Source organism: Coturnix japonica, chromosome 7 (genome assembly GCF_001577835.2).
Source record: "Coturnix japonica isolate 7356 chromosome 7, Coturnix japonica 2.1, whole genome shotgun sequence".
In the NCBI taxonomy this organism is placed as follows: domain Eukaryota; kingdom Metazoa; phylum Chordata; class Aves; order Galliformes; family Phasianidae; genus Coturnix; species Coturnix japonica.
The window spans coordinates 4,797,965-4,821,618 of NC_029522.1; the positions used below are offsets into that span (position 1 = coordinate 4,797,965).

The 23,654-nt window shown below is 36.9% G+C and overlaps 1 protein-coding gene across 11 annotated transcripts in view; it reads left to right on the top strand.

The window, feature by feature from the left end:
* Positions 1-23,654, top strand: part of GULP1 (GULP PTB domain containing engulfment adaptor 1) — a 179,676-nt gene that overhangs the window by 123,443 nt on the left and 32,579 nt on the right. For 8 of the 11 annotated variants that reach the window (XM_015867845.2, XM_015867841.2, XM_015867843.2 and 5 more), the window contains 2 exons: positions 2,807-2,901; positions 4,773-7,608. In XM_015867845.2, the coding sequence (XP_015723331.1) occupies positions 2,807-2,901; positions 4,773-4,919 (242 nt within the window). In that variant the 3' untranslated portion in view covers positions 4,920-7,608. Of the gene's footprint in view, positions 1-2,806; positions 2,902-4,772; positions 7,609-10,008; positions 12,093-23,654 lie in introns of those variants that run through there. The other 3 variants (XM_032445744.1, XM_032445748.1, XR_004307906.1) reach the window with 2 other exon arrangements.

Consider the following 23,654-nt stretch of genomic DNA (forward strand, 5'->3'; position numbering starts at 1 on the left):
CGCCTCAAGAAGTAACCTCCCAAAAACCGGTGGTAAAAAAAGGGGGGAAACAATTCCTAAGCCTTAATAAATCCAAAAAAAAAAAAGAAGGAATAACCCGCAACCAAAGGAAAAAACTTCCGGCCCCCAATAACCCAAACTAATCCAAAAAACTTCCTGGGGAACTAAACTCAAGGGGAAAAAATTTTAATTGGCAACAAAACCGCCCCAAGAAAAAAGGAAAAAACAAGGAACAACAAAAAGCCGGGGCCGGAAGAAAACAAAAAAAAAAAAGGTTGGGAAGCAAAAAAAAACAAAAAGGCCAAAAAATTGGAAAAATTTGGTTGGTCCTGCCAAGTCCGAAGTTAATAAAAAAAGGAAAATGAAAATCCCCAAGAATAACTTTTTCCGGGCAAGGAAGGCAAAACAAGCAAAAGAAAAAAAGGAATTAAAAACTAATCCGGAAAAAAAAAAAAAAAGTTGGGGTAAAAAAGGAAAACAACAATTTTTTAAAAATTTGAAATAAAAAAATGGTTTCCCAAACAAGGAAGTTAATTTCCTCCAAGAAAGGAAAGGGGTGGCCAAAAAAAAGGAAAAAAAAATGGGGTGCCCAAAAGGGGTGCCTTCAAAAAACTAAAAGGTTGGAACGGAAAAAAAAAAGCCCAACCAAAACAAAAACAATTTGGAAAAGGGGCCAAGCAAAAAGGTAATGGTAAAATAAAAAAAATTTCCTGCCAAGAACTCAACAAGAAAAAAAAAAATAACGAATTGGAATAATTCCGCCAAAAAGAAACCTAAAAAAGGAAAAAGAAAAAACAACAACAAAAAACAAGGGAAAGCCAAGCAAAAACAAAACCCCGCAAGCAAAAAAATTCAACCAAGTTCCAAAAAATCAACCTTTGGTTCAAAAAAAAAAAACGGTTGGAAAGAATTCAAAAGAACCCGAACCAACAAAGCCGGCCCCCCGAACGCAAAAAAAACTAAAAAGCAAAAAAACAACAAACCCGAAGGCCGAAAGCCCTTTAAAACCAATTCAACGAAAAGGAAAACAAAATGGAATAAGGAAGGGTTTCCCAAAACAATTAAAGGAAAGTCAACCAAGAAAAAACCGGTTTAAAAAATAAAATCCAAAAAAGAACTTGGAAACTTTTAAATGAAAAAAAAATGGTGGGGTTAAGTTTCAAAGCCGCCCTGAAAAAAAAGAAGAAAGAAAAAAAACTGGAAAAGAAAGCCGGGTCCAACGAAAGAAGTAAAACCTCCAACAATCCAACGGTAAATAACCCAAAAACGGCAAAAAAAAAAAAAACAAAACTAAGCAAGAAAAAAAAGGTCCTAAAGCCTGCCTTCAAAAAAAAGGAAGGAAATAAAAGAACAAGAAAATAAAAAACCGGGGTCCTCAACGGTCCTCCAAAAAAGCAATCCCTGAAAGCCTGCCAAAGCCTGAAGCCGAAAACGGCAAGTTTAAACCAACCGAACAAAAAAAAAAACGGCCGCCCCTTGGGAAACCGGAAATCCCCTTTTAAGGGAACAATAAACTGAAAAAAAAGAAAAAAAAAAGGGGAAAAAAAAAAAAAAACCAAAAAAAGAACAAAAAAAACTAAGAAGGAAAATAAAAAAAAACAATTTTTTTCCCCAAGAAAAAAAAAGGTAAAAAATAAAACCGCCGCCCAACCAAAAAAAATGAAGAAGAAGAAAAAAAAGGGGAAAAAAGGGGAATGGAACTGGGCCGAACCAATTTGGGTGGGAAAAAAGCAAAAGAAGAAGGTGAACCCTAATTTTAAAACAAGGTAACCCCGGTGAACCCCCCTTTGCAAGAAGGGCCCCCGCCCCCGCCAAGAAAAAACAAAATTTCCTAAATTTTTTTTTTTTTTTTTCTCAAGTGGGATTTAGAATTAGGCTCTCAGGTCTGGGCCAGGTTTGTTCCTACATGGTAGTCTATAGCTGTTAAGTCACAGCTTTAAGGAGTAATTAATACCTGTTTGTGTATGTTATTTTGGGAACGGTGATATATTTTAATTACTTAAGATATATGCTATGCAATGCAGTGCAGTAACAGAAAACACCTCAGCAGTGAAAAGGATCCTCCTTTTAAAAAGTTAGAAACTGTATGACATGACAGAGGACTAATTGTAGTAATTGAATTTATGGATCCAGTTGAAGTGGATTTTGAAGGCAAGCAGCATGTCACAGTTGTCTACATTTTCTTTGATTCTTCTTTGACTGTTCTTTGGTTGAGTATTATGACTCCAGTAATTAGTTTTATTTGCTGTTACTAGCACACTGAGGTACTCAATGAAATGCAGAACTGAAATTACACAGGTAAGGGTAGTTGTCTTCACAAAAGTCCTTAAACTAATAATCAGAACTGGCAGATATGAAGAGATATAAAGGCTAATTTGTGAGATTTTGCTTCTGACATAATGGAATTTGAGAACTGACATCCAGCTGTTTCCTCTTCATGTATAAAATACTCATACAGACTGATTCCAGAAGGCACTTCAGTAGGAGTTCCCTTATTCAGACTTGGATTTCTTCTTCTCAGGTTCCTGAAATTCCTCTAGAAAGCACAACCATTTAATGAAGCGTTCACAAAGGTTTGAACAGGAGTTGCTGGTATTACTGGAAAAAAAGAAATAAAATGTTTGTCCAATCTTTTGAACTGATCAAGACCTAACTTTTGAATTTGGATGTTAAAAAGTTACTATTAATCATTTGCATGTCCGAAAGTGCTGTTATTCATCTGGTAAGATGTAAGCTGAGTTTTTCCAAGAGCTGTTGTCATAACTCTTGCCTTTTCTCTCAGTGACTCATTTTTCTGTTATTCCAGAGAGAGACCTTTTTGGAGCAGAACCTTTTGACCCTTTTAGCTGCGGAGCAGGAGATTTCCCTCCAGACATTCAGTCCAAGCTAGATGAGATGCAGGTAACCATGGAGTTATCAATTATGTAGCTTTCTGTGGATACATGAATATTATTAAAATACATTTTTACAGTGTTTTTAAAACATGTTCTGGACTGCACAGTTACATAGGGGTGGGGGGGACAAGTACAGGAAAGGTGACTGGTATTCTTAACTCATGGGGAACTGAAATTTTTCAGCCTGAAGATCTTGATAGATGTTATCACATGGTAATAATACAGACTGACACCTGATGTTATTTAAGGCTTACCAGCACTGTAAACAAAATGGTTTCTGCTGCTTCTCTCTAGGAAGGGTCTGAGCCAAGTTTTAAGGAGAGCTGTTCTTAGAGGCCTACCTATGCATTGACCTTTTTATTCCTCAGAAATTTCCTACTGCCTTTAGAAATAGTCATACCTGATTGTTGCATTCTGGACCCCAGCCTGTTGAGAACTGATTCAAGTACTCAGGTCTTTTTTCATCTGGAAATGTTTGTTGAGTCTGAAATAAAAAATGCTGTTTGTTTAGATATTGACTTCAATTTGAAGCAGTTGTGGGAGAAAGCCTTTAAACTGCAGGCTAAGTCTCAGACTTTGCAAACTGCTAATTCCTTGCCAGCTTTCTTATCTGTTTTTTTCACAGCAGCCTTCCAGCAAATGGAAGGCTGAGAACTTTGGGAACTTGAATTTCTAGGATCCTGGCTCCTCAGCGGGAAGCGTTCCCAGGGCTTGCAGACATCTTGTGGCTTGAGAGCCCACAAAATATGAGAGCAAGGTCTCAGGCGCACTGATTTTTGCTTCTGCCTAGAGAATAGCAGAAACGTTTTAAAATGGCTTCAGTACACTTAATTACTGTTGAATTTTCCTAAATAACATTTGCAAATTCCTCTTCGTTGAGACATCTGAATGTGTATGTGGAGAAGTTTTCTATGTGGATTCCACCACTGGAGAAAACTCATCTCACTGTGAAATAAGTAATATATATTCTTGCTCATCTGTGCTCTGGCCTGTGTAATTTCAGAGTGCAACTAAAAGCCAAAGCTGCTTTCTTTGCAGCTACATTAGAAATACTTACATTCTGTGAATTTCATAACCAAGACCTTTTGTAGGAAACACAAAAAACCAACCGAGACAATCTTCGGAACTTCACATTGACAGAGACATGTTTCCATTAATTATATATAGTATTAAGTATATAGTTATAGGTGAAAATGAGCTACGGTGTCTGTGAATACTATGGAGAATGCTGTGTAAAGCATTTGTGTAAAGTATCAAACACAATTCTTACTACAAACAGTGTTTTCTCAAAGTTTTATTTTGTTAGGCTATGACTCCTGTGTGCTATCATGTTGTGCAGCAACAAGAAATGGTTTGGTAGAAATCTATCAGAGATTTTTGGTCAGTCATGAAATGGAGAACTTGCCATCAACTTCTCTGTTGACACAAGACAAAACAAACTAGTCTTTATCTATTTCTAGGTTCTGTTGCAAATAATACTGCATTAGTTAAGTAGTCTGTTGTGTTGTGTGCATACATGTGTTATTCTTTTTTTTTGTTTTGTCTGTAAACTTGTGTCACAGAGAACCAAGCATATCTTGATTGAAAGTTTATTAGTAGACTTGCATGTTGGTGTACAAGTTGTTGTTCACATGTAATTCAGTTAAGTCCAGTGCAAAACTGATAGGATGTAGAAAAAAATCTTTGACTTTGATCAAAGCAAAAGCGATGTTAAGTGACTTTCCTGTGATGTTAATATATCACTGTAGATCGTTGTTATATTTACTTGCAACACATAAATTCTTTTTGTAAATTGTATGTATCAGTCTTGCAAAATGCAAATTGAAAAATGTTTTTTCCTTATGTCTTTTATCTTCTTATGCTTTCCTGGGTGCCTAGCGTCAGCGATGGTTGGTATTTCATGTTTTAATAATGGTATTTACAGCTTTTATAATGGGAAAGTTCAGATGCTCTTGTCCAGTGTTTTTAGGCTTTAATTTGATTTATAAATGTTTTATATTTTTGTGTAAATGTAGGTATGTATAGAAGTTAGTAAGATTTGTATTTTATATATGCAATTATAAAATGTCAAGGCCTTTCTCATTTTTATAAGCCTACAATTTTTAAGGTGAGGATAGCTGATTTTCAACTTGTTTCATTTGTTTGATCAGCTCTTATCAACTCCTTGTTTTTTTTTGTGTGATACTGAAATGTCCAGCATTGTTCTTTGGAAGTCTGTGAATGAAATGGTCTGTGTAAAACCTTTGGCTACATAGATTTTTATACCACTACAGCCATAAATGTAACTACGCTTTCAATTGGAGATTTTAACTTAAAAATTTAAAATGAGTCAACGATGCCGGAGGTCAGTTGTTGCTACAAACAACCTTTGTGAGGAAAGGTGAAATGGCTGCCACAGATGGTCAAAGAACAAAGAATGTGGTGTCCTCTGAGAAATCTAAAATTCAGAAAAATTTCAGAGAAGTGTGAGCTGCTTCCTTCACTGCAATGAATACAAAGTTAAGGGAGTTGTTGTCTTTACGTTTTTGTGGTCTTCCTTTTTTCAAAGTACAGCCTGCATTTCAGTGAATATTTATTTCAATTAATATTCAAAGGTTGGCATCCAATAGTTAGGAATATGATATATAGTATACTATAATATAATGTTTAATTCAGCTTAACCCACATTCAGAGTGGCCAACAATTGACCTCAGAACCAACCAGCAGCAGGTTACCTGGAAGAACTCAGGCAGTCCTTTAACCCGTTCTCAGCAAGCATGCTCTAGTCTGCAGAAAAGCTGTCTTAGAGAAACGTGTGTTGGATAGGAATGTGCAAGAAAAGTGGGAGAAGAAAGCACAAGAAAACTGAGGCAGCACTGGGGATAAACTTTCAGGAGCAGGTGCTTTTCCTTTGCATCTGATATTCTGAACTTCATGCAATCAGATCCAGTTCCTCAGCCTCTGGCAGAACAATTTATGTTTAAACTTTAGGGAGGATCCAAAATTCAGTTAAGCTCTTTCTATTCTGTTTCTTAGTCCAACCTCAGCCAAATTTTTTGGAGAGCTCAAAACTCCAGCATGTGCTGAGATACGAGTTTTACAGCTCAGACATCGCTCTGAAGACTCTCCAACCTCCTGTTTCCTCCACCCTTATGCTGAAACATATTTTCGTCCTTTCTATTTTGACTGCATCCAAACATTAATAAAAGAAATCTTGCAGTGAGGTGAAGTTTGCCTGGATTCTGAATCATAGTAGCGACAGCTGCTATGATTTATCAAAATATCAAGGTAGTTAATATTTTAAAGCCTGCAGGATCTGCAGACTGTTCTCCCTGCACAGCCAAATGTAGTCAGGAGGCTTGTCCAGTTTCCACCCAAAATGAGTTATGCTCAGCCCTCTAAATTATCTTCTCAATACATGTTGATTTACCATTGGTTCACTGAGTTTGTGCTGACTTAAGGTCATTGAGTGAAGTCAGGTGGTGAAGGGATAAACAATCTAACCTCAGACAGAGCCATATGGGTTGACTTTGGCAGACTTACCTTGTGATAAAATTGAAATAGTTTGCGTGTTACTGCTTGTTTTTAAATGGAATAGCATAAAAGAAAGAAGAAAAAATAATGGGGAATTTTGGAAGATGGGTTGTTTTCAGATTACTTTTCATATTGGAAATAAGCTTTGCATCTCTAGGAGACCCATCACATGTTAGTATAATGTTGATATTTTTCTGTGTAACTAAGATGTTCCATCATCTTGGAAGTAAAAAAGCACTGTCATGTAGATATGAGCACATAAGAAAAGCACCATGTAGGTGTAGATTCTATAGCTCTTCATGTTCCATTTCCTTTCCACCATCAGGGATGGTCTTTGTCTGCATTCCTTGAAAATCCGCCCATTTGAGATATGTTGCTGTTTACTGAGCCCTGGCAGTACAAGTTGTGGTGCACATGCTTTTTAATGAAAAGGCAATGTGTTATGCTAAGAACGTGTTATGAGAACCCAGAATGTTTGATATTTAAAATAGTATTAAAATTGATGACAGATAGCATGTAATGTGTACCAAGTACTTGACCATATGTCATTTTTAAGGAAAAAAATTCTACCTAACACGTTAATCCAGCTTAACAGAAAAGCATAAAAATGAAGCGTAATTTATAATTACTCAGCCATTCCAACTGACATCATTATTATTACAGCTGTGAATGCTGGGCTTTAGAGTGGAGAGTAGAAGGTAGGCGTATGCTGGGTATTATAATAAACGTACAGCAACTTCAAGGTGACATTAAAGCTGTAGGCTTTGTGTTATGTTTTCCTACCTACCTTAATCACCTTTCAGTTGTCCTGGGCATAAATGAGAATCTTTTCATAAAAACTTACATCTTGGTTGACAACAGCTGATTGGGTCATTTTCTTGTTGTTACAATTAACATAAGTTTTCTGAAGTATAGGTTAGCAGATTCCAGAAGTACTGAAGAATTTGGAGCTAGCTGGCAAGAAGTGTGGGGCTGGAATGGAGGTGGCTGTGGGAGATTGTGGAGTTTGTGCTTTCTTAATCTTTAGGAATTTGTTTGCAATGCTACTCCAGCAGACAAAGGCAAAGGAATGTTTTGAAGTTTCCCCTTTTTGAATGCTGCATTCAATGGGAATATTGATTGAGGCAATACTTCTTACTTGGAGTATCCTGGTTTATAATCCTACGTCTCCTTTTCCTTTACCTTAAATACTTGAAATAATTATAATAATCTGAATTCTTTAAAATCCTGAAAAATGCTCTGAGGGCTCTGCAGATTTCCCTGATATCCTGCTTATGTGTTTTTTTTGACACTGTGGTTGCCATGAAAATGTGGACCTCCTAGTTACTGTTGAATCTTATCCAGTGAGTTTTGTGTGGTCTGTGATGGATGAATATCATGCACATCCACTCCAGTCAGTATAACAGCGAGATGAGTGCACATCTGACAAGTACAGATCTGGTTTGCTCCAGGCTGACCAGAAAAACCTCACAGCTATGTAAGATGTTACCAAGCAGTTCTGAAATGTATAAAGGAAAGATAGAAGCATGCAGAAAATGAACTGGATGTGTGCCGCATCGTAGGACTGGTGGAGCTTTGGAAGGGCTCCCAGCAGAGATACAAATGAAATTGTGTCCTTGTTAGACCAGTTGCCATACATTTTCTACAATTACAGCTGCATGAAGACTCTTCAGGTTGAAGCATAAACTGTCCCTTTTACAGCCTCAAAACTGGCAGCTGCTTCTAAATGCTTAAAAAATATTAGAGTTTAAGACGCACAGGAACTGAGAGGTTTATGATTCAGCAGACTGAACTGTGGAGCTAATCCTAGGACTGGTGCTTATGTGTAAGCAGTCTTATTCTGAATGCTGTTACATCAAGAAACTGCATCCTTTGGTTAAATAACCAATGTCTCATTTATGACAGATTGCTGGCTTGGAATTTCACACTCTGTTTGCTTGAAATATCTTTTGCACTGAATGTTCCTCCTGTTAGCTTGTTGAAAAGTGCAGAAGGGAGGGGGAAATAAGTCAAATATGCCAGTGAGCATTGTCAACATCATGTCACCCAGGCAAGACAAACCTGGCAGCACAGCTGGAGGCTTACAACCCAGTAATGCTGCTGGCTCACTGTCTCATAGTATGAATGTTAGGAAAATGTAAACTTTGCCTGAAAAAATCTCAGACCATTTAGTAATAATCTCCAGGAAGTATATTGAATTTTTCAGCATTGCAGATGGCATTGTCTGGTGGGTTATTAAATATTCAGTCTCTTAATACCTAGCCTGGGGGTTACATTTGTTTGAAATAAAGCTGTTTTGACTTGTGAATGATCTTCTAAAGCCAAAAGGTATTCTCCTGAGGTACTCCTATGCATTATGACAAGTCATGAGTTTCTGCCAAGTCCCAGTGCAGGCTGCCTTAAAAGAAGATTTGATTTGATTAAAAGATGCTTGGTTTCGAAAAGCACTTAGTATTGATTTCATAGCACATAATCAACATTCTCCAAGTGAATTATAGGCTGAGAGTACTGAGCTAAGCAGTGTGACAGGTGCCACTGGAGCTGATGTTCATGTGGTATCTATATTCGGTGGCTTGTTTCCAGCTGCTTAAGGCTTGACAATACCTTTGCCTAACAAACTGGACATCTCTGGTTTCAAAGGTGACTTTACTTTTGATGACCAGGCCATAAATTTTCAGCTGCTTTTAATGAGAAAAATGAAAACAAGAGCCTTTTCCATGCATTGAAGTGCTGCTGTTGCTTTGGTGCAAGCAAGGTGTGTTTTGTCAACCAAGGTGTGTACTTGTGGAAATGATTCTTTACCATGCAGGGAGAGGTAGCATATGGCTTCTAGTAGTGTTTCTACCAATGAAACTTGAGAAATTTTGAATTTACCTCCTTTAGAATTTGTTTGCTCCTTCCAAAACATTGTATTTTGATGTTGCTGATATATTCTTGTATTTGAAATCCATCTTTCAATCATTCATAATGAAACAGGTATGATTCTATTTACCTTGTATTGAAGCACAGATGACCACAGGCTGTAAAGCATAACACTTCTCAATGTAACTGCACAGTGAAGGATTCACGACAAACCTCTGAGGTTTTGTTGGGCACTGCTACATTTATTGTGAGACTACTTCTAATTTGGGGGATTGCTGAATATACAATATGTCTGGTATTAATAGCAATGTCCCTGATATACGTCTCTGTAAGGTATAAATATAATAATCTTTTTCCTCATACAGCAATCTGATCTTTCCTGCTTATAAATTGTGTGGAATTTTGCTCATGTTCAGTATAATTCAAATCAAACTTGTTTATTTTTATATCAATTTATGTATGCAAGTAGTCAGTGTTTTTATTCTAATGCTACTTGATATAGGCACAGTATTTCTTAGAGTGAAGTCCTTTTGTGTGTTCATGGCTTAGAGAAAAGTAAGACTAATTGACTGACCAAATAGCATAAATGTGAATTATCCTGTTAAGCATCCTCTTGAGCAGTCTCAGCTAATTACCCTGAAGTTGATCTAGAATTAATCTGGAATTTAGATATTTATAGAGAAAATAATCCCCTAGGAGTTACTTTGTCTTTTATTAACGATGTCTTGTTTCGTTGCAGGAGGGGTTCAAAATGGGATTAACTCTTGAAGGCACAGTATTTTGTCTTGACCCACTAGACAGCAGATGCTGATGCCAAGAAACTAAAAGTGAAATTCTCACACAGTGTTTTTTAATTCTGAATGTGTATTCACAAATATTATCCATGTGCCAAAACATGCTTTTTTTTTCAACATGTGAACTCTTATGAGGTTTGCTTCTGTTAAAAAAAAAAAAAACAAAAAAAAAACCAACAACAAAAACCAACTTAGTTCCACTCCTTCCCTGTACAAATGCATAAAGTTGTGTTGTTTATGAAATATGAATTAAATCACACTGTTTCTTTGCCTCACACTTTGGCCCAAGTTGACTATGCTTTACTGCTAGTTGCCTGAAGGAGTTCTTCAGAAAGCTGACACGTACCTCTGTGCAGAGATGCAAGCATGAGTTTCACCTAATGCTTTACTTGGCAGTATTTTGAAAGTAAGCTTTTAAGCTATTATTCAAAGTTCCGTCAGTAAAATGATTAATTGCAGTTGCAATGAAAAAGCAGAAAACATTAACCATTAATACATGCTTTAAGAAAACTGGAATGCTGTGTAATTAATTTCTATTACTGTGTACAGTTATACACGGTATATCTGTTGTTATTAGTTTATAAAATCCAGAAGACCAGTAGGTCATTAAATCACATTTTAGAAGCTAACCAATAGTGTGTTACTTAGTGTTTAGTAAGAGCTGCTAAACTGCAGAAATGAAGTACTTACCCTCTGTTTTATTTTATAGATGAACAGTAAAGCGAACCATTTAGAATTCATTGCAAAACAAAATTCATAATGATTACTTGAACATTAGACTTTGAATTTGCTTTTACTGAGGGATTTATGTAATTTCATACACAAGCGGGCACGCTTTGCAGAGGTTAATTGTGAGCTGCTTTCAGCACCTGAGTGTTCAGTTCAATATTGTTTTAATCGTCTCCTTTGATGTTATATGTCTTAATATAAGTTTGAAACTTGCTGCAAGGTTTCGGTATGTTGGGTAAGTCCCTCATACTTCCTTGTTTTTTATGTTATGCAAGCAACTGCACACCAAAACTTTCAGCTGCTAATGAGTTTAAAGCTGACCTTTCTATGCATACTCTTTGCTAGCCTTCAGCACAAGCAATAAAATAATATCCTGAGTTTATTTCATATGAGTATTATTGGTAATCTTTCAATGCCCAAACTCCACGTTAGTTCAATTTAATCCTCTTAAAAACTCCTATATTCTCCCCTTGTAAACATAAAGAGCAACAACAACAACAAAAAGCCCTAAAAGTGTTTTGGTTATTTTCTCTTGTTTTCCAGGGAGGCTTTTTGTGACCCTTAGGGTTTTTTCCTCAGGGTCTGCAGTTTACACAAAAAAGTATTTTGCAGATTCTTTCAAGTGTGTATATTTTTACACCCCCTTCAACAAAGTCCTTCAAAAAGCCTTTCAAAAGTCTGCTGAAATTAATGATGTTATTCATTCGCTGAGTTTGGCTCTTGCTCATATACTCTGCTAAACTGGGACCCCAATGTTCTACATTGCTTTAGTCTTCCTCTCTATAATTTTTCATTGAGTAGTCACATAGACCATTATATATATTAAACAAAATATATATGTATATATAAATCACTAACAAATAGAATAGTATGTTTCATAAAGAAAAGTCTTTATAATTTTGTTTGTCATATAGTATTTTGGAATTTGTATAATGAGGATGTTTAGTAGCCATAGTAATGGCCTTTTTTAACAAATAGAATTTGTATTTTTATTGTACTTTAAAAAGCTTTACATAATAAACATATATTTAGTGGTCATTTATTATCAATTGTAACACCAAAATAAATAATATTTGCACATTTTAAGAAATGTTTTTCTTTACTGGTTTTTATGATAGTTGACTGCAAATGGCATGATTAAATATTGCATAACTGGTCAATCCATACAAAAATACTCAAATCGACACAGCACGACATTTTAAATGAAAAGGTTGTGTGATCCAATTGGAAGCTGTATTTCTATGTAAATTCAAATGTCTGTTTAATTTTGCCTAAAATAAATGTTTTTAAATAAATTGCATCGTGGGACACAGTGTTCATTTGGTTGCATGTTCACTGGATGGGATGGAGTGGAGGTGCGTAACAAGCTGCTGTGAAGAATGCTTTGCAGTGACATTATATGGTGGAGTCAGCAAATACCAGGTGTCAGCCACTGTAAAAGTACATCCCCGTTTTTTGTCCTTTATTGAGTTTGGTCTGAGCTGTTATCATGAGAGAAAAATTGGTTCTGTGCACAGTTACCTAATATAAGTACTATGGGAATTTTGATTCCTCTTTCTTTTCTTTCTTTCAGCAGTACTTCATGGATTTAATGGACTCTATATGATGTTTTGTTTTGTTGTTTTTCCTTGTTATACTTAGCTCATAAGCATACCTAGCTAGTAAATGACTTAAGTGGCTAATTAAGGAATACAGAAGGCAACTTCTCTAAGATCTGCCTGTGTTAATGGGATGGGCTGCAGAAAGTGGTGTTGATGTGTCTGACAAAACTAATCTTAAATAATCTTAAACCTTCTATTAATTGCTTCTTCTTCAATAACTTTCATTAAGCTAATACTCCAAATCTATTTAATTTCTTGCAGAAATAGGGCTTGGACAGTTTATGGGACTGGACACTGTCAGGGATAGCAAGAAAGGGGTATGTGTAATTTGCTGTGAGTTACAAACACAAGCTAATCTTCTTTCTTACAATCTGCTCTGATATTCCAACTAGTATTGGTGTTCTGTTACAGGTAATGCATTAGTATCATGAGCTAAATGTTCAGACTGTTAGTGTAAATATATGTCTTTGAGACCAGTACAAGGAGTGTGGGTAATTGCTCTTGCTTTCTTTAGAGTGAATAGGAGTTCTTGCATCGCTTGGCAGAGCTTTGTCTTTGGAAGCTCCCTTTTGATTATCTTCTACAAGCACTGCCTGGTGGCCTGCTGATGGGAACATGAAGTGCTTCCACTAACTGTGAACATGGGCATCTCGCTTAATGGAAGACTTATATGTTCAAGCCTGAAAAAGTTAGTAGTGTCATCAGTAAGGTTAGGAAAATGGTTGGTAGCAAATGGCACTTGTTGCTTTTGTTTGAATATTTTCTCTTTGACAAATTTTTTATTTTTTTTTATTTTTTTTTTTTAAGTCTGCTAACATTGCTGACCTGGTTGTAACATCCCTTCCTGATGAGTAGTGCTGGATTTCAGTTCCCCACTACACTGATATGTATTCCCTAAGTTATATTAACAGCTGGAAAATTTCTCTTTTTCTACTCTTTCTTGTTAAATTGACTGTTTGTTCTCTTCCTGTGTGCTTCTCACACCACCATGAGTGTAAACAAATTGCTTAGGTCAAAATACTCCTTAAACCAACTAAGCTCCTGTACAGTTAGTTTATGTGTTTGCTTTAGCACATGGTAAGTTAGTGAGCATCACTGCAGGGTGCTCTTAGCTTAAGCCCTGGCCTTTTCTTCAGCTAGATCAGTTTGTAAGTGGCTCTCTTTTGTCTCTCCATGTGACAGATTGATCAGGTCTTTCAAATTGGCCATGATAAATCCTTTATTTGGCAGAAAGAGTTATGTTTTATTTTGGCTTCCCATATGGAAAGAATGAAAGGAAAAAGAAGGTTCTCGAAGTCTTCTCACACTTCCAGAGGTAAGTGTGACTATGTAATTCCAAAGGTGATTGAACTTGCCAAGAAATGGAGTGGATTCTGAGACTTCATTATGGTGATTATTTTTCAATTTGCTGCATTAAGCATGGTTTCACTCTCACAGAGAAATTCTGCTTCACAAAAAGAGTCTCTTCTGCAAATGAGATGCGTGCCAGTACCTGAGAAATCTCTATCCAGAGCCTCAGTTTTCATTATATCCTGTTGGTCACAATTTGTCTCCTTTCGGACACTCTCTTAAGAAATATTATTAATGACTACAGATGAGTTCACATTTATATTAATTTACCGCTTAAGACTTCTGTTCCTGCTTTTTCAGATAGAGAATGCAAAAGGAAAGAAAAAAAGCTTCATAAGTGATCACACATTTTAAAAACAATCAAAGATGCCTACAACTTTTTCTGTAAGATTTAGCACTAAGACAGAAAGTAAGTAAAACTATCAAGTGACCTTCAGTTCCTGATTACCCTCCATTTTTTTTCCTGTTATAAGACACTCTTAAAGGGAATGAGATGTGTTCCATTGTCAGCTGGTCAAAATATGTAGCGCTTCTAATCAACAGAATAGAGTACAGAATCTCTGTCTTGTCTGATTATTTGATGTTTATGGGGACCTTTTTGTTTGGAGTAAATCCTAGCATTTATAATCTATGCATAATTCTTGAGATGCTTTAATATTTAGTGGTGGTGCAGAGATTTAACAAACTGAACATTTTTTTTTTATTCATCATACCAAAGCTTCCTGGGACTTGAAATGTTTTCAGTGAATTTCATGGACTGCTTAATGATTTCATTGTGGTGCATAAAGGCTTCTGAACATATGAATATGCAGATTACCATTTGTATTTGAGAAATATCTTGGGAGCCTAATTTATGAATAGTCTGGGCTAAAAACAACCTGAACGCTTAATCTCACAGTGTATTTTGGAATTCTAATGCTCGCATGAATGGCTGCAAATAGAATCTTTGCATCCATGACTTGGAGCTCAACTCAATTTCTCCACTATTTAGTTCAGAAAAGCTTTATCCCTTGTCATGAAGAATGCAAAGGAGTAGAATAGAAGTGCAGCAGAAAGGTAAAGAGGGAAAAAATGTCATATTGTGCAGTTTAGTGACTTTTTTTTTTAATAATGTTTTTTCCTGCCATGTCAGCATTTATGGCTAATTCAGGATTATGCAAGGGTCACCAGCCAGCAGATTTGACACATTTGCAGAAGATGGGAACAGGTAGATCTATGTGAGCTGAACTCCTCATTAAACTCTTTATTTAAAAAGAATTTGCTCCAAAAAGGATTCTTAGAATAGAACCTCAAATTTTTTCATGTCACTTTTTTTGCAGTTTTTTGCCACTCCAGGCTCTTCTGTCTGAAGAAGTAATCAGAACTACTACTATAATGAGTCTTCATAATGGCTCCTTGGTGCTCTACCACAAACGGTATTAAAATAGTTCCAAGTTTCATTCCATATAATTATTGAAGGTGGTTGTATTAGAGGGTTGACAAGCAGCTCTGAGCTTCTAAGCAAAAGACCTGGAGGCGGTACTGATTTGATGTAAGGGTGGAGCATAAAGTTAGTTAGAATGGAAATATTTCACTGAAAATATAGCATCATCTTGGAATCTGTACTGGTTCACTTTCCAAAATATTAGTGTGCATTTTAAATGTATTTATGTGGCTTTTTAAATTTTTGTTTGTTTGTTTGTTTCTTCATTTTTATTTTTTTTTCAAATAGTACTAATATTTAATACTGGAACAGAATTGCTATTATGATGGAATAAAATCTCCTGGTATTTTAACAATAAAGAATTAGGTATTAGTGGCTACGTTCCCTGTTCTTAAAACTGTACATGGGTTATGATACCTTGAAGAAGCCAGGATAGTTTTTAATTTCAGTGACTTCAGTTGTAATTTGGGGCAGTTAAATGTGAGATACACAGTGGGGGGAAAAAATGTTTTCATGAGATGAGTGAGTATTAATAAGAAATTTTACATGAGAATGAGATTTCTTTCTCTGTTGACACTTAGTTATGGCCTGGTCCCAGGTTAAGCAACATTAATGTAGCCTTCAACTGTGGATCAGACATGCTGCTTCTAAGAAGCAAACTAGTGCCTCTTGCTATTTGTAGGTTATCAAAAGTGGTGCCTGATTGTCAGAAATTTTAAACTTCCATTTCCTTGTTGAGTGCCTGTTTTCTCGTTGTTCAGGATGTTAAATCGATACATCAGGGTGTCCAAGGATTGTTAGGATTTTCTGTCTGTTTTATTAGTACCCAGATTGTCATATTTAATGCATACTTTAAGAGTGTTAGTCAAACCTGTGAAATTGTGCCATCAAAATTGAATGCTGTCATAACATCACAAGTATTGAAGTATAAAACTGAAATAATGAAACCGTCTACACCATTTTATTATTTAATAGGCCATCAATGACGTAGGTTTTTTGTGAGAACTAAGTATTATTAAAAAGAAGTACGTGACTGGAGTTCACTAAGTAAACAAGATAAATTGCCTCCTGGCAATATAATAAATAAATCAGTAAAATCACTAAAGCCACATGAGTTGTATGGCCAAAATTAATGTAGCAGAAATGGGTTTGTTTCTTTGGACCACAGAGGTAGTCTGTCACAGCCCTCCCTGGTTGAAAACCAAAGAGGAAAAAAAATCCCAAGCAATTTTCTAAGCAGTACTCGACTCTGATCCAAGATATTAATGCAAATAATTTTACTGTAAGGTTGAGCTAAAGCAAGATTATTCCAAGTAATAATACAGACTGCATATTGAGGCCATTTGTGAAAGGCATTCTCCACTGAAAAAGTGTGAAAGAAGGTTATCTCTATTATGAATTCAGCAGTCTGATGTTAACATGAGAATGTGAGGATCGTCTTGATTCTTGCTGCATTTGCAAGCACTTCAGGGTCACATAAGACACTGGAAAGCAATGACAAAGGCCAAGCATAATGATGAAGCTTAATTCAGAGAGTCTATCAACAGGAAAACCTGATTTGCATGACAGTATATACTCCAGTAGACACTTATGTGATGTTTAACTGATCTGAAAAGGAGATAAATTTAGAAGTATTTTTCAACTCACAGATGATTCAGCAAATGCTACTGATCAGTATTTATCATGTCCTTAAACACTATGCTGTTGTGTTACTCATTTTATTTTTCAGAGGGGGAGAAAAAAAAAAAAAAAGTGGACAAGCTGAATGTTTAACAATAACTAAGGTGGCATTTTCTTATAGTTTCATTCCCATAAGAGTTGAAAAGCCAACATCTGTTGCTATACCCGCTGCATGGTGCAGTATGCAGATATTCACAACTGGGTTTGCCATTACATTTTCTACAGAGACTGATGCCCTCAAATACACTGGAGTTAGGAGGAGAGTTTGAGAAGGTGAGATGTGAATGTGCTTCATACGCTGCAACTTCCAGACAAGGATAGAGATTACCAAAGCTAGCACTGTAAGTAGAAATGTCAAATCATTTCAGATCAGGATTTCAAGCACAGTACTACTACTGTACAGATACAAGCACCCCTCTGATTTGTTATAAAGCAGAGAACAGTTCAAATTCCGTTTTTTCTCAGTCCCTGGAAAACACTACCTTTAGATAGATTCTTGTAGAATTTACATGAATCAGGAATACGTTCTGACTCACCATATACGATTAAAAAGCAAAAAGCTAGGAAAGGAGGGAGAGGTTAATGGTATCCATGAAATATGCATTCTCTGTTTCATAAATGGCAATTATTGAAAACTGAACAGTTCAGTATAAGACATTGAGGCTTCTATGCTTGTTTAATTTATTTTTCCCACAATTCTGTTCTTCTTAGAGAATGTGTGAAGTATGCAGACTATGTATATTTCAATTTTTAAGAATACAAATAATGGCAAACACCTTTCTTTCTTAAAACCTAAAACCCGGTCTTCTTCTGAAAGATCACAAGTTGCACATTGATGTTTCCAAGGGTTAGCAAGCCTACCAAAGAAAGTTGGAAAAAATACTGTGGTTGGCTCCAAGAACTGTACTGACTTCCAGGAAAGATAAATCAGTTTGTAATCTACAGCTCCATGTGTTCTTGTAGTTGTGCTTTTTTTCCACACCATATGAAACAGCATCACCCAGCTTGAGCGTTGCCTGAAACTGCTCCAATATTACATGCTTGGATGGCAGTCCTTGCAGTGACTCTCCAAAAGAATGCAATTTTAAGCACTAATAAATGAGGAGTTTGAACCCAATCAGGTGCAAACACACAGAGAATCAAGTTGTGTATGTTCTGAGAGCTATGGGAAGACAGGGAAGTGTCATAGTTTCTGAAGTTTGCAAACTCCTTCAAAAGCCTTGCTCTCCTTTTTTTCTGATGCAAGGTACCAGAGACAAATAACAGTGCCAAGACAACCTTTGCAGGTTGATTACAGTTTGATGCAGTCACCTCTGAATCTATTTGTATGGTTTATTTATGTTTATGGCGTGAATTCATAGGAACTCTTTTTCTCTCTTCTTTCTTTTCTGCAGTGTGTCCTTACTTTGCAGTAGCACTCGTCTGTCAGATATTTATCAGTTTCTTTTCACTTCTCCTTATATGGTAGGATAAAGACAGAAAAATGTTCCTGCCTCTTTTTGTATGTCTTTATGTTGCTGAGTTGTACACCATTCCTTTATGGTCACATTTATCTAAATATCTATTTGTCAACAGACCAAGAAGTATGTGTCTAAACACTTCTTATATCCTCCCACCACTGTGGCCCATAATCGTTTAAGCAAAAAATAAAAAAATAAAAGTCAGATTTTGGATAAAGCCATTAGAGATGTATTACATAAGAGCCAAATTCAGTCATACACATGAGATACCCAGATTCCAGGTGTGCATGCTGTTGAGGAGATACACCCCAGGCTGCTGATGATAACACAGGGCCACCACTGTCTGCAAGGTGGTACAAGCTGGAGATCGCTGTCACTGTAAGGGTTCATCAGACCCAAATGTTCAGGAAGGGATGTGTGGCCTGAACTTCTCTTTGATATTTTGGCTCTGAATTTCTTCTTAGCCTCTCAGTTCTCCTCTTCCTCACCTCAGTGGTCTCTATACAGCATCAGAATCATACCACATCTGTTAATCTGATCTCTTGACTAGTTTATGCAGGACTTTCCTTTCTTCACTTGAAATCTTGCATTTATACTCACTCGATATGTCTTAATTTTACTTTTTTTCTTCTCCACAAGCTTTAATTGTGGACCATCAGTCTCCAAAAGGCTTCCAAACACCACTGCTGTAGGACGTTTTTGAAGAGTAAGTATGCAAACCTCATGAAAGACAGACTAGATGCTGACTGTGAATCAATGCCAGCCTCTCCTTAAAGGCTGTCTGGAAATCCTTTCTTCGCATGGCTGCCACTGTGGTCCTTAGCAGTTTGTTTGGTGAGATGCTGTGTGAGGCCAAGCCAGATGTACTCTTGATTTTCACAGTGCTCTCTCAAAATCGGTCTGTGGCTGTGGTAGATTAAATGCACATGGAAAAGTGAATAGCTGCCTCACAGCTTTGGCAGGCCTGACTGCTCTAAGTCCCCCACCCACACTTTTCTCCGTTACCAATATTCATTTAATGTTTTAATCCTCTTTTGTATCACTGAAGGCTTGTGTGTTATTTGTTAGAAATCCTCTCCAAAAAAGGAACAAAATACATCTTCCAGACATGTGCATTAACTTGGGAAAAGGTTGTAAAGCTTCCAACTTCATCTCCACCACCAATGATTGGATTAACTCCCAGTGAGCCGTTGCTACGCTTTACTTTGTGGAGACCTGGGAACTCCAGGGCACTATCGGGAACTCTGTATGAGGGATTTTCTTGATGTTTGAAAGAAACACATCAAAGATGGTGGAAATTCAGGCTTTTAGAAAGCTTTTGTGGTCACAGTCCTTCCACAAATATCTTTCCTCGTGTACTGTATTTGATGTAAGTCTATTTTCTTTTGCGTCTGTGCCAGCGTGGTCAGAGACCTTCCTGGCTTTTGCTGCGGGTAAAATGCTCTTTAGTCAGAGATGGCTCTGGTGTAGACGTTCCAAGTGTGAGCCAACCGTACAATGCAGCATATACTTTTGGCCTGCCAAGGCTTTTCTTGGGCCAGGGCAGGTTATGACAGCTTTATCGGTTTCCTTCAGAAGCTTCTGCTGGAGCTGGTGTCTGGACAGTCTGGCTGAGCAAAGCAGCACAAGCCACAGAGACTGGTTTGGATTGGGGTAAAAAATGCAGGGTTTCCAAGAGTATCTGTGTATATTTAATCAAATATTGAATGAACAGACCAATACGCGCTATGTATTTGTATATTCCAACACAGAGTAGTGAGTCAAAATTCCACAGTACTGATTTCTTTTTTGCTTTATACTGAGTATTTGAAATAACTGGTGGCACTAGAAACCTTCTTAGCCTTCACATTTCCCTGTACTGATAAATTGTTTTAATTTAATCTAAGGCAATTAATGCATTTTATATCATATCCTTTCTTATTTCTTAGCCATATTTTCAATCAATCTGCAAATTTCAGAGTTTTGCCACTATCAAGAATGTAGAGAAGGCTGGTATATGGTAAGAGGCATTTTGTTATTTATTCTTCTCTGATATGTGAAGTTTTGAGTCAGCGTTTGGTTGTTCAGTCTGTCCTGGATAAAGCTGTCCCTAGTTCATAGGTTAGGCTGCAGTGATGAAGCAGCAGGGAGGTTTCATCTTATATCTGCAATTTAATGTCACAGTACTGGCTGCAGGCCTTTGAAGAAGTGCTCCATGTTTCTGAAGATATTCTATAATCCTCGATGCAGCCTTTAGCCAGTGCTCCTCCTTTCAGCTTATTATCAAAATGAACAGATTATAAAGTATTATGTGCTTAATATTTTTAAAAGATCCATGGTAACCAATGTTATGGTGGAAATATAAAGATCCATTTATTTCACACGCAAAAAAAATTTCTCTAATGAATGATACTATCCCAATTACTGCATTTCTAAATACTGCATTTCATAATCCATTAAGTTAGAACAAAATAAGGAATTTATGTAGATCAATCTGGAGCCAGCAAAAAAAGAAAAAAAGAAAACAATGTCACTGAAGAAACAGAGTGGTTTCTTGGTGCTTTTTCTGCCAGACAGAATTGTTTTATTCTCCTGATGGATGTTTTAGCTGTCATTAGCAGTGCATGCCCTACAAAATTTTGACTACAATTAAATTCTTTAATAATGCCAGGCTGCATTGTTTTTATCTGTGATGTTCTCATATCCTGAAGATTTTTCTACTTTTTATTCTGTTAAAACTTTAAGTGCTGTCACAAGTAACTTGACCTGCCATTTTGTGACCACAAGCTGAACTCTGCCACAAAAATGTTACTTCTTCAGTTTTGTCCCTGATCTGAAGTGATATCATGGTTTTGCTCTTTCTGGAAAAGCTCGAACAAAGCTCAAATTTGTGGTTTTAATGTAAGTCTGAACACACAGATTGCAGATCTCAGACTGACCTACTAGGAAAACCCTCACAACCATCTGCTTCACTGTAGTTAGCAAAATCTCAAGTAATTTTTGTCTCTGGCCTAGACTCACAGCAAAGGACTCAAGTCAGTCCCATTTACATCCGACTGGCTATTTACCCCTTTAGCAGCCCTGCTGCACATGGAATGGACTCCTCAGGGCAGTGGGCCAGGCCCTGAGCTGCTGGAGCTCAGAGAGCATTTCAACACTGCTCTCAGACATGGTGTTTGGGTTTAGGTGGTCCTGTGTGGAGCCAGACATTGGATTTGATGATCCCTGTAGGTTCTTTCCGACTTGGGATATTCTATGATTTTTCCTACAGCCGTACCTTAATGATGATTATTTGCAACTCTGCGATATCTCATGCTATCGGTACATACCAGAAAGAATGAAAAGGGCTGAGATGCCTCTGCCTGAGAGAGCAGGCCTAAGAAACCCTTCCAAGACACACAGGTTTCTTCCAGTCTTTGTGAGACAGAAATAATTTTGCCTAAGACAAGCAGTTAGGATTTCATCTCAATTCTGTACAGAGTCTGCACGCCGGAAGAATATGAGGGCAACCAGAGAAGAAAACCTACAGGAACATGACAGTGGCAAGTATGCTCAATGCACATATAACACCTGGATGCTTTTGTTTATGTATGGCATTAATCATGACAGCACCAGGGATCAAAACCCCAGGCTGATTTAAGGGAAAATACATTAGTTTCAGTGGGTTCCTCTGTTTGCACCTGTGCCTGATGTATCACCAAGCAATTGTTTTGAGTTGCTGTGGTTCAGCATGGCTGCTGTGAGCACCTCCTGCTGTCCTGGGAAGCAGGAATGTTGTGTCATCCACATTTTCTAAAACTGAAGTTTATATTTTTTTTAATTAGTTAATTTTAAAAGAGTAAGTACTAGCTATAAGATTAGGAATGAGGCCCTTCTGAAGGATGGATGGAAACTGAGCGTTGTTCGCTTTATGAGGAGGGAAGATAGGAGTGATGAGCAGCTAGGACAGAACTCAGGAAAAAGCTCCACTGCACTCCTCTGTATTTCTCACGACAACTGTAGACAAGGTAATTTAAACCACCGTGCTTCAAAGCGAGAGATTTAAAACTTAACATCTGGTTGTATTATGCTGTTTTTGTGCTTCGTGGTATTAGCTTGTGTAGACTTGACAGGAATTAATAAGAAATACCTCCTGGAAGAAGCAGCCAGTATATTTCTGTGATTCTTTCAGCTGTCAAGAAATGTGTATGGGCTACTTTATTCTACCACCATAAACTGCAGATATAACATCCATTTGGATATGAACATAGACATGTGAATGGCAGCTTAATCTCACACTGAAAATCTGCGGCAGGCTCAGTAGCAGACTGCACAATTGCAAATGATAGCGTAGGAAAAAGGGGCAAGAATAATGCTATCTAAACCCTAAACAGCACAAGCATCTTCATTTCAGCTGATTCTGTTTGTTACTTTGTAATCTGTATCACTCATCTAATTTCATTGCTGTCCCTCTCTTTAATAACGTTTATCACAACACCGGAATTTTAAACAATTACATGGGAAAAGACTTGTAGAAACAGAACTGAGGCAGGAGCCTGCGATGTTCATAGCGGCCTTTTGAAATGATTGCCTGGTGAATGCTGACCACAGCGCAGTTGATATAGCTTCTATCACATGCAGATGGCTCTTTGTGTGGTTTTCTTTGCTGTAACAGCAATACACGTCAAGGTGACACTGAACCAAATTACAGCAAGAGTTAGCAAACAAAAACCCTTACTAATGTATTATCAGACTTTTTCATTTAGGAGGTTTGTTGATTCTGGCTATATTGATATCCCTGGGGAAAATTCAATGTGTTTTTTGCTCTAAGTCTTTCACATCTGAAATTAATATTGCCAGAGATTATTGAATTATCTGGATTCATCTGCTCTTTCCATCTGTTAATAAAAAGTGCAACCACATGCTTTTCTTCTGGATGGTTGGCACGTGGTATACCTTGAAAATATATAACACATCTAAACAGTTAAATATTTGATAGCTGATGAAGCACTGTTTGGCAAAAATGCACTGATGTAAGGAGTGAGAAACCATGTACTTCAGCTGTATACAGAAAATAGAAGCCTGGCTAAACTCTGACAGAGTATGAACAGTAATTGATGGGCATCCTGTGAAGGATAAGATTGAGTAAATTGGATTGAATTGGTCAGAGTAGCAGGGTCAGTAGAGGACAATATGAGTCCTTAGCAATTCTAGAGGGAATCTTTACTATTCTAAGAAAAATAGGTTTTAATTTCCATTTAAGAGTCATTTAAGGATTGAAATATATAATTTGTTATATTTGTTATTGGCCCCAAATAAATAGCAAACATCAAGTAAATTGTGAGGGCTTTTGATGTGCCAAAGATTGTAAAAAGTCTCAAAAGAGACCG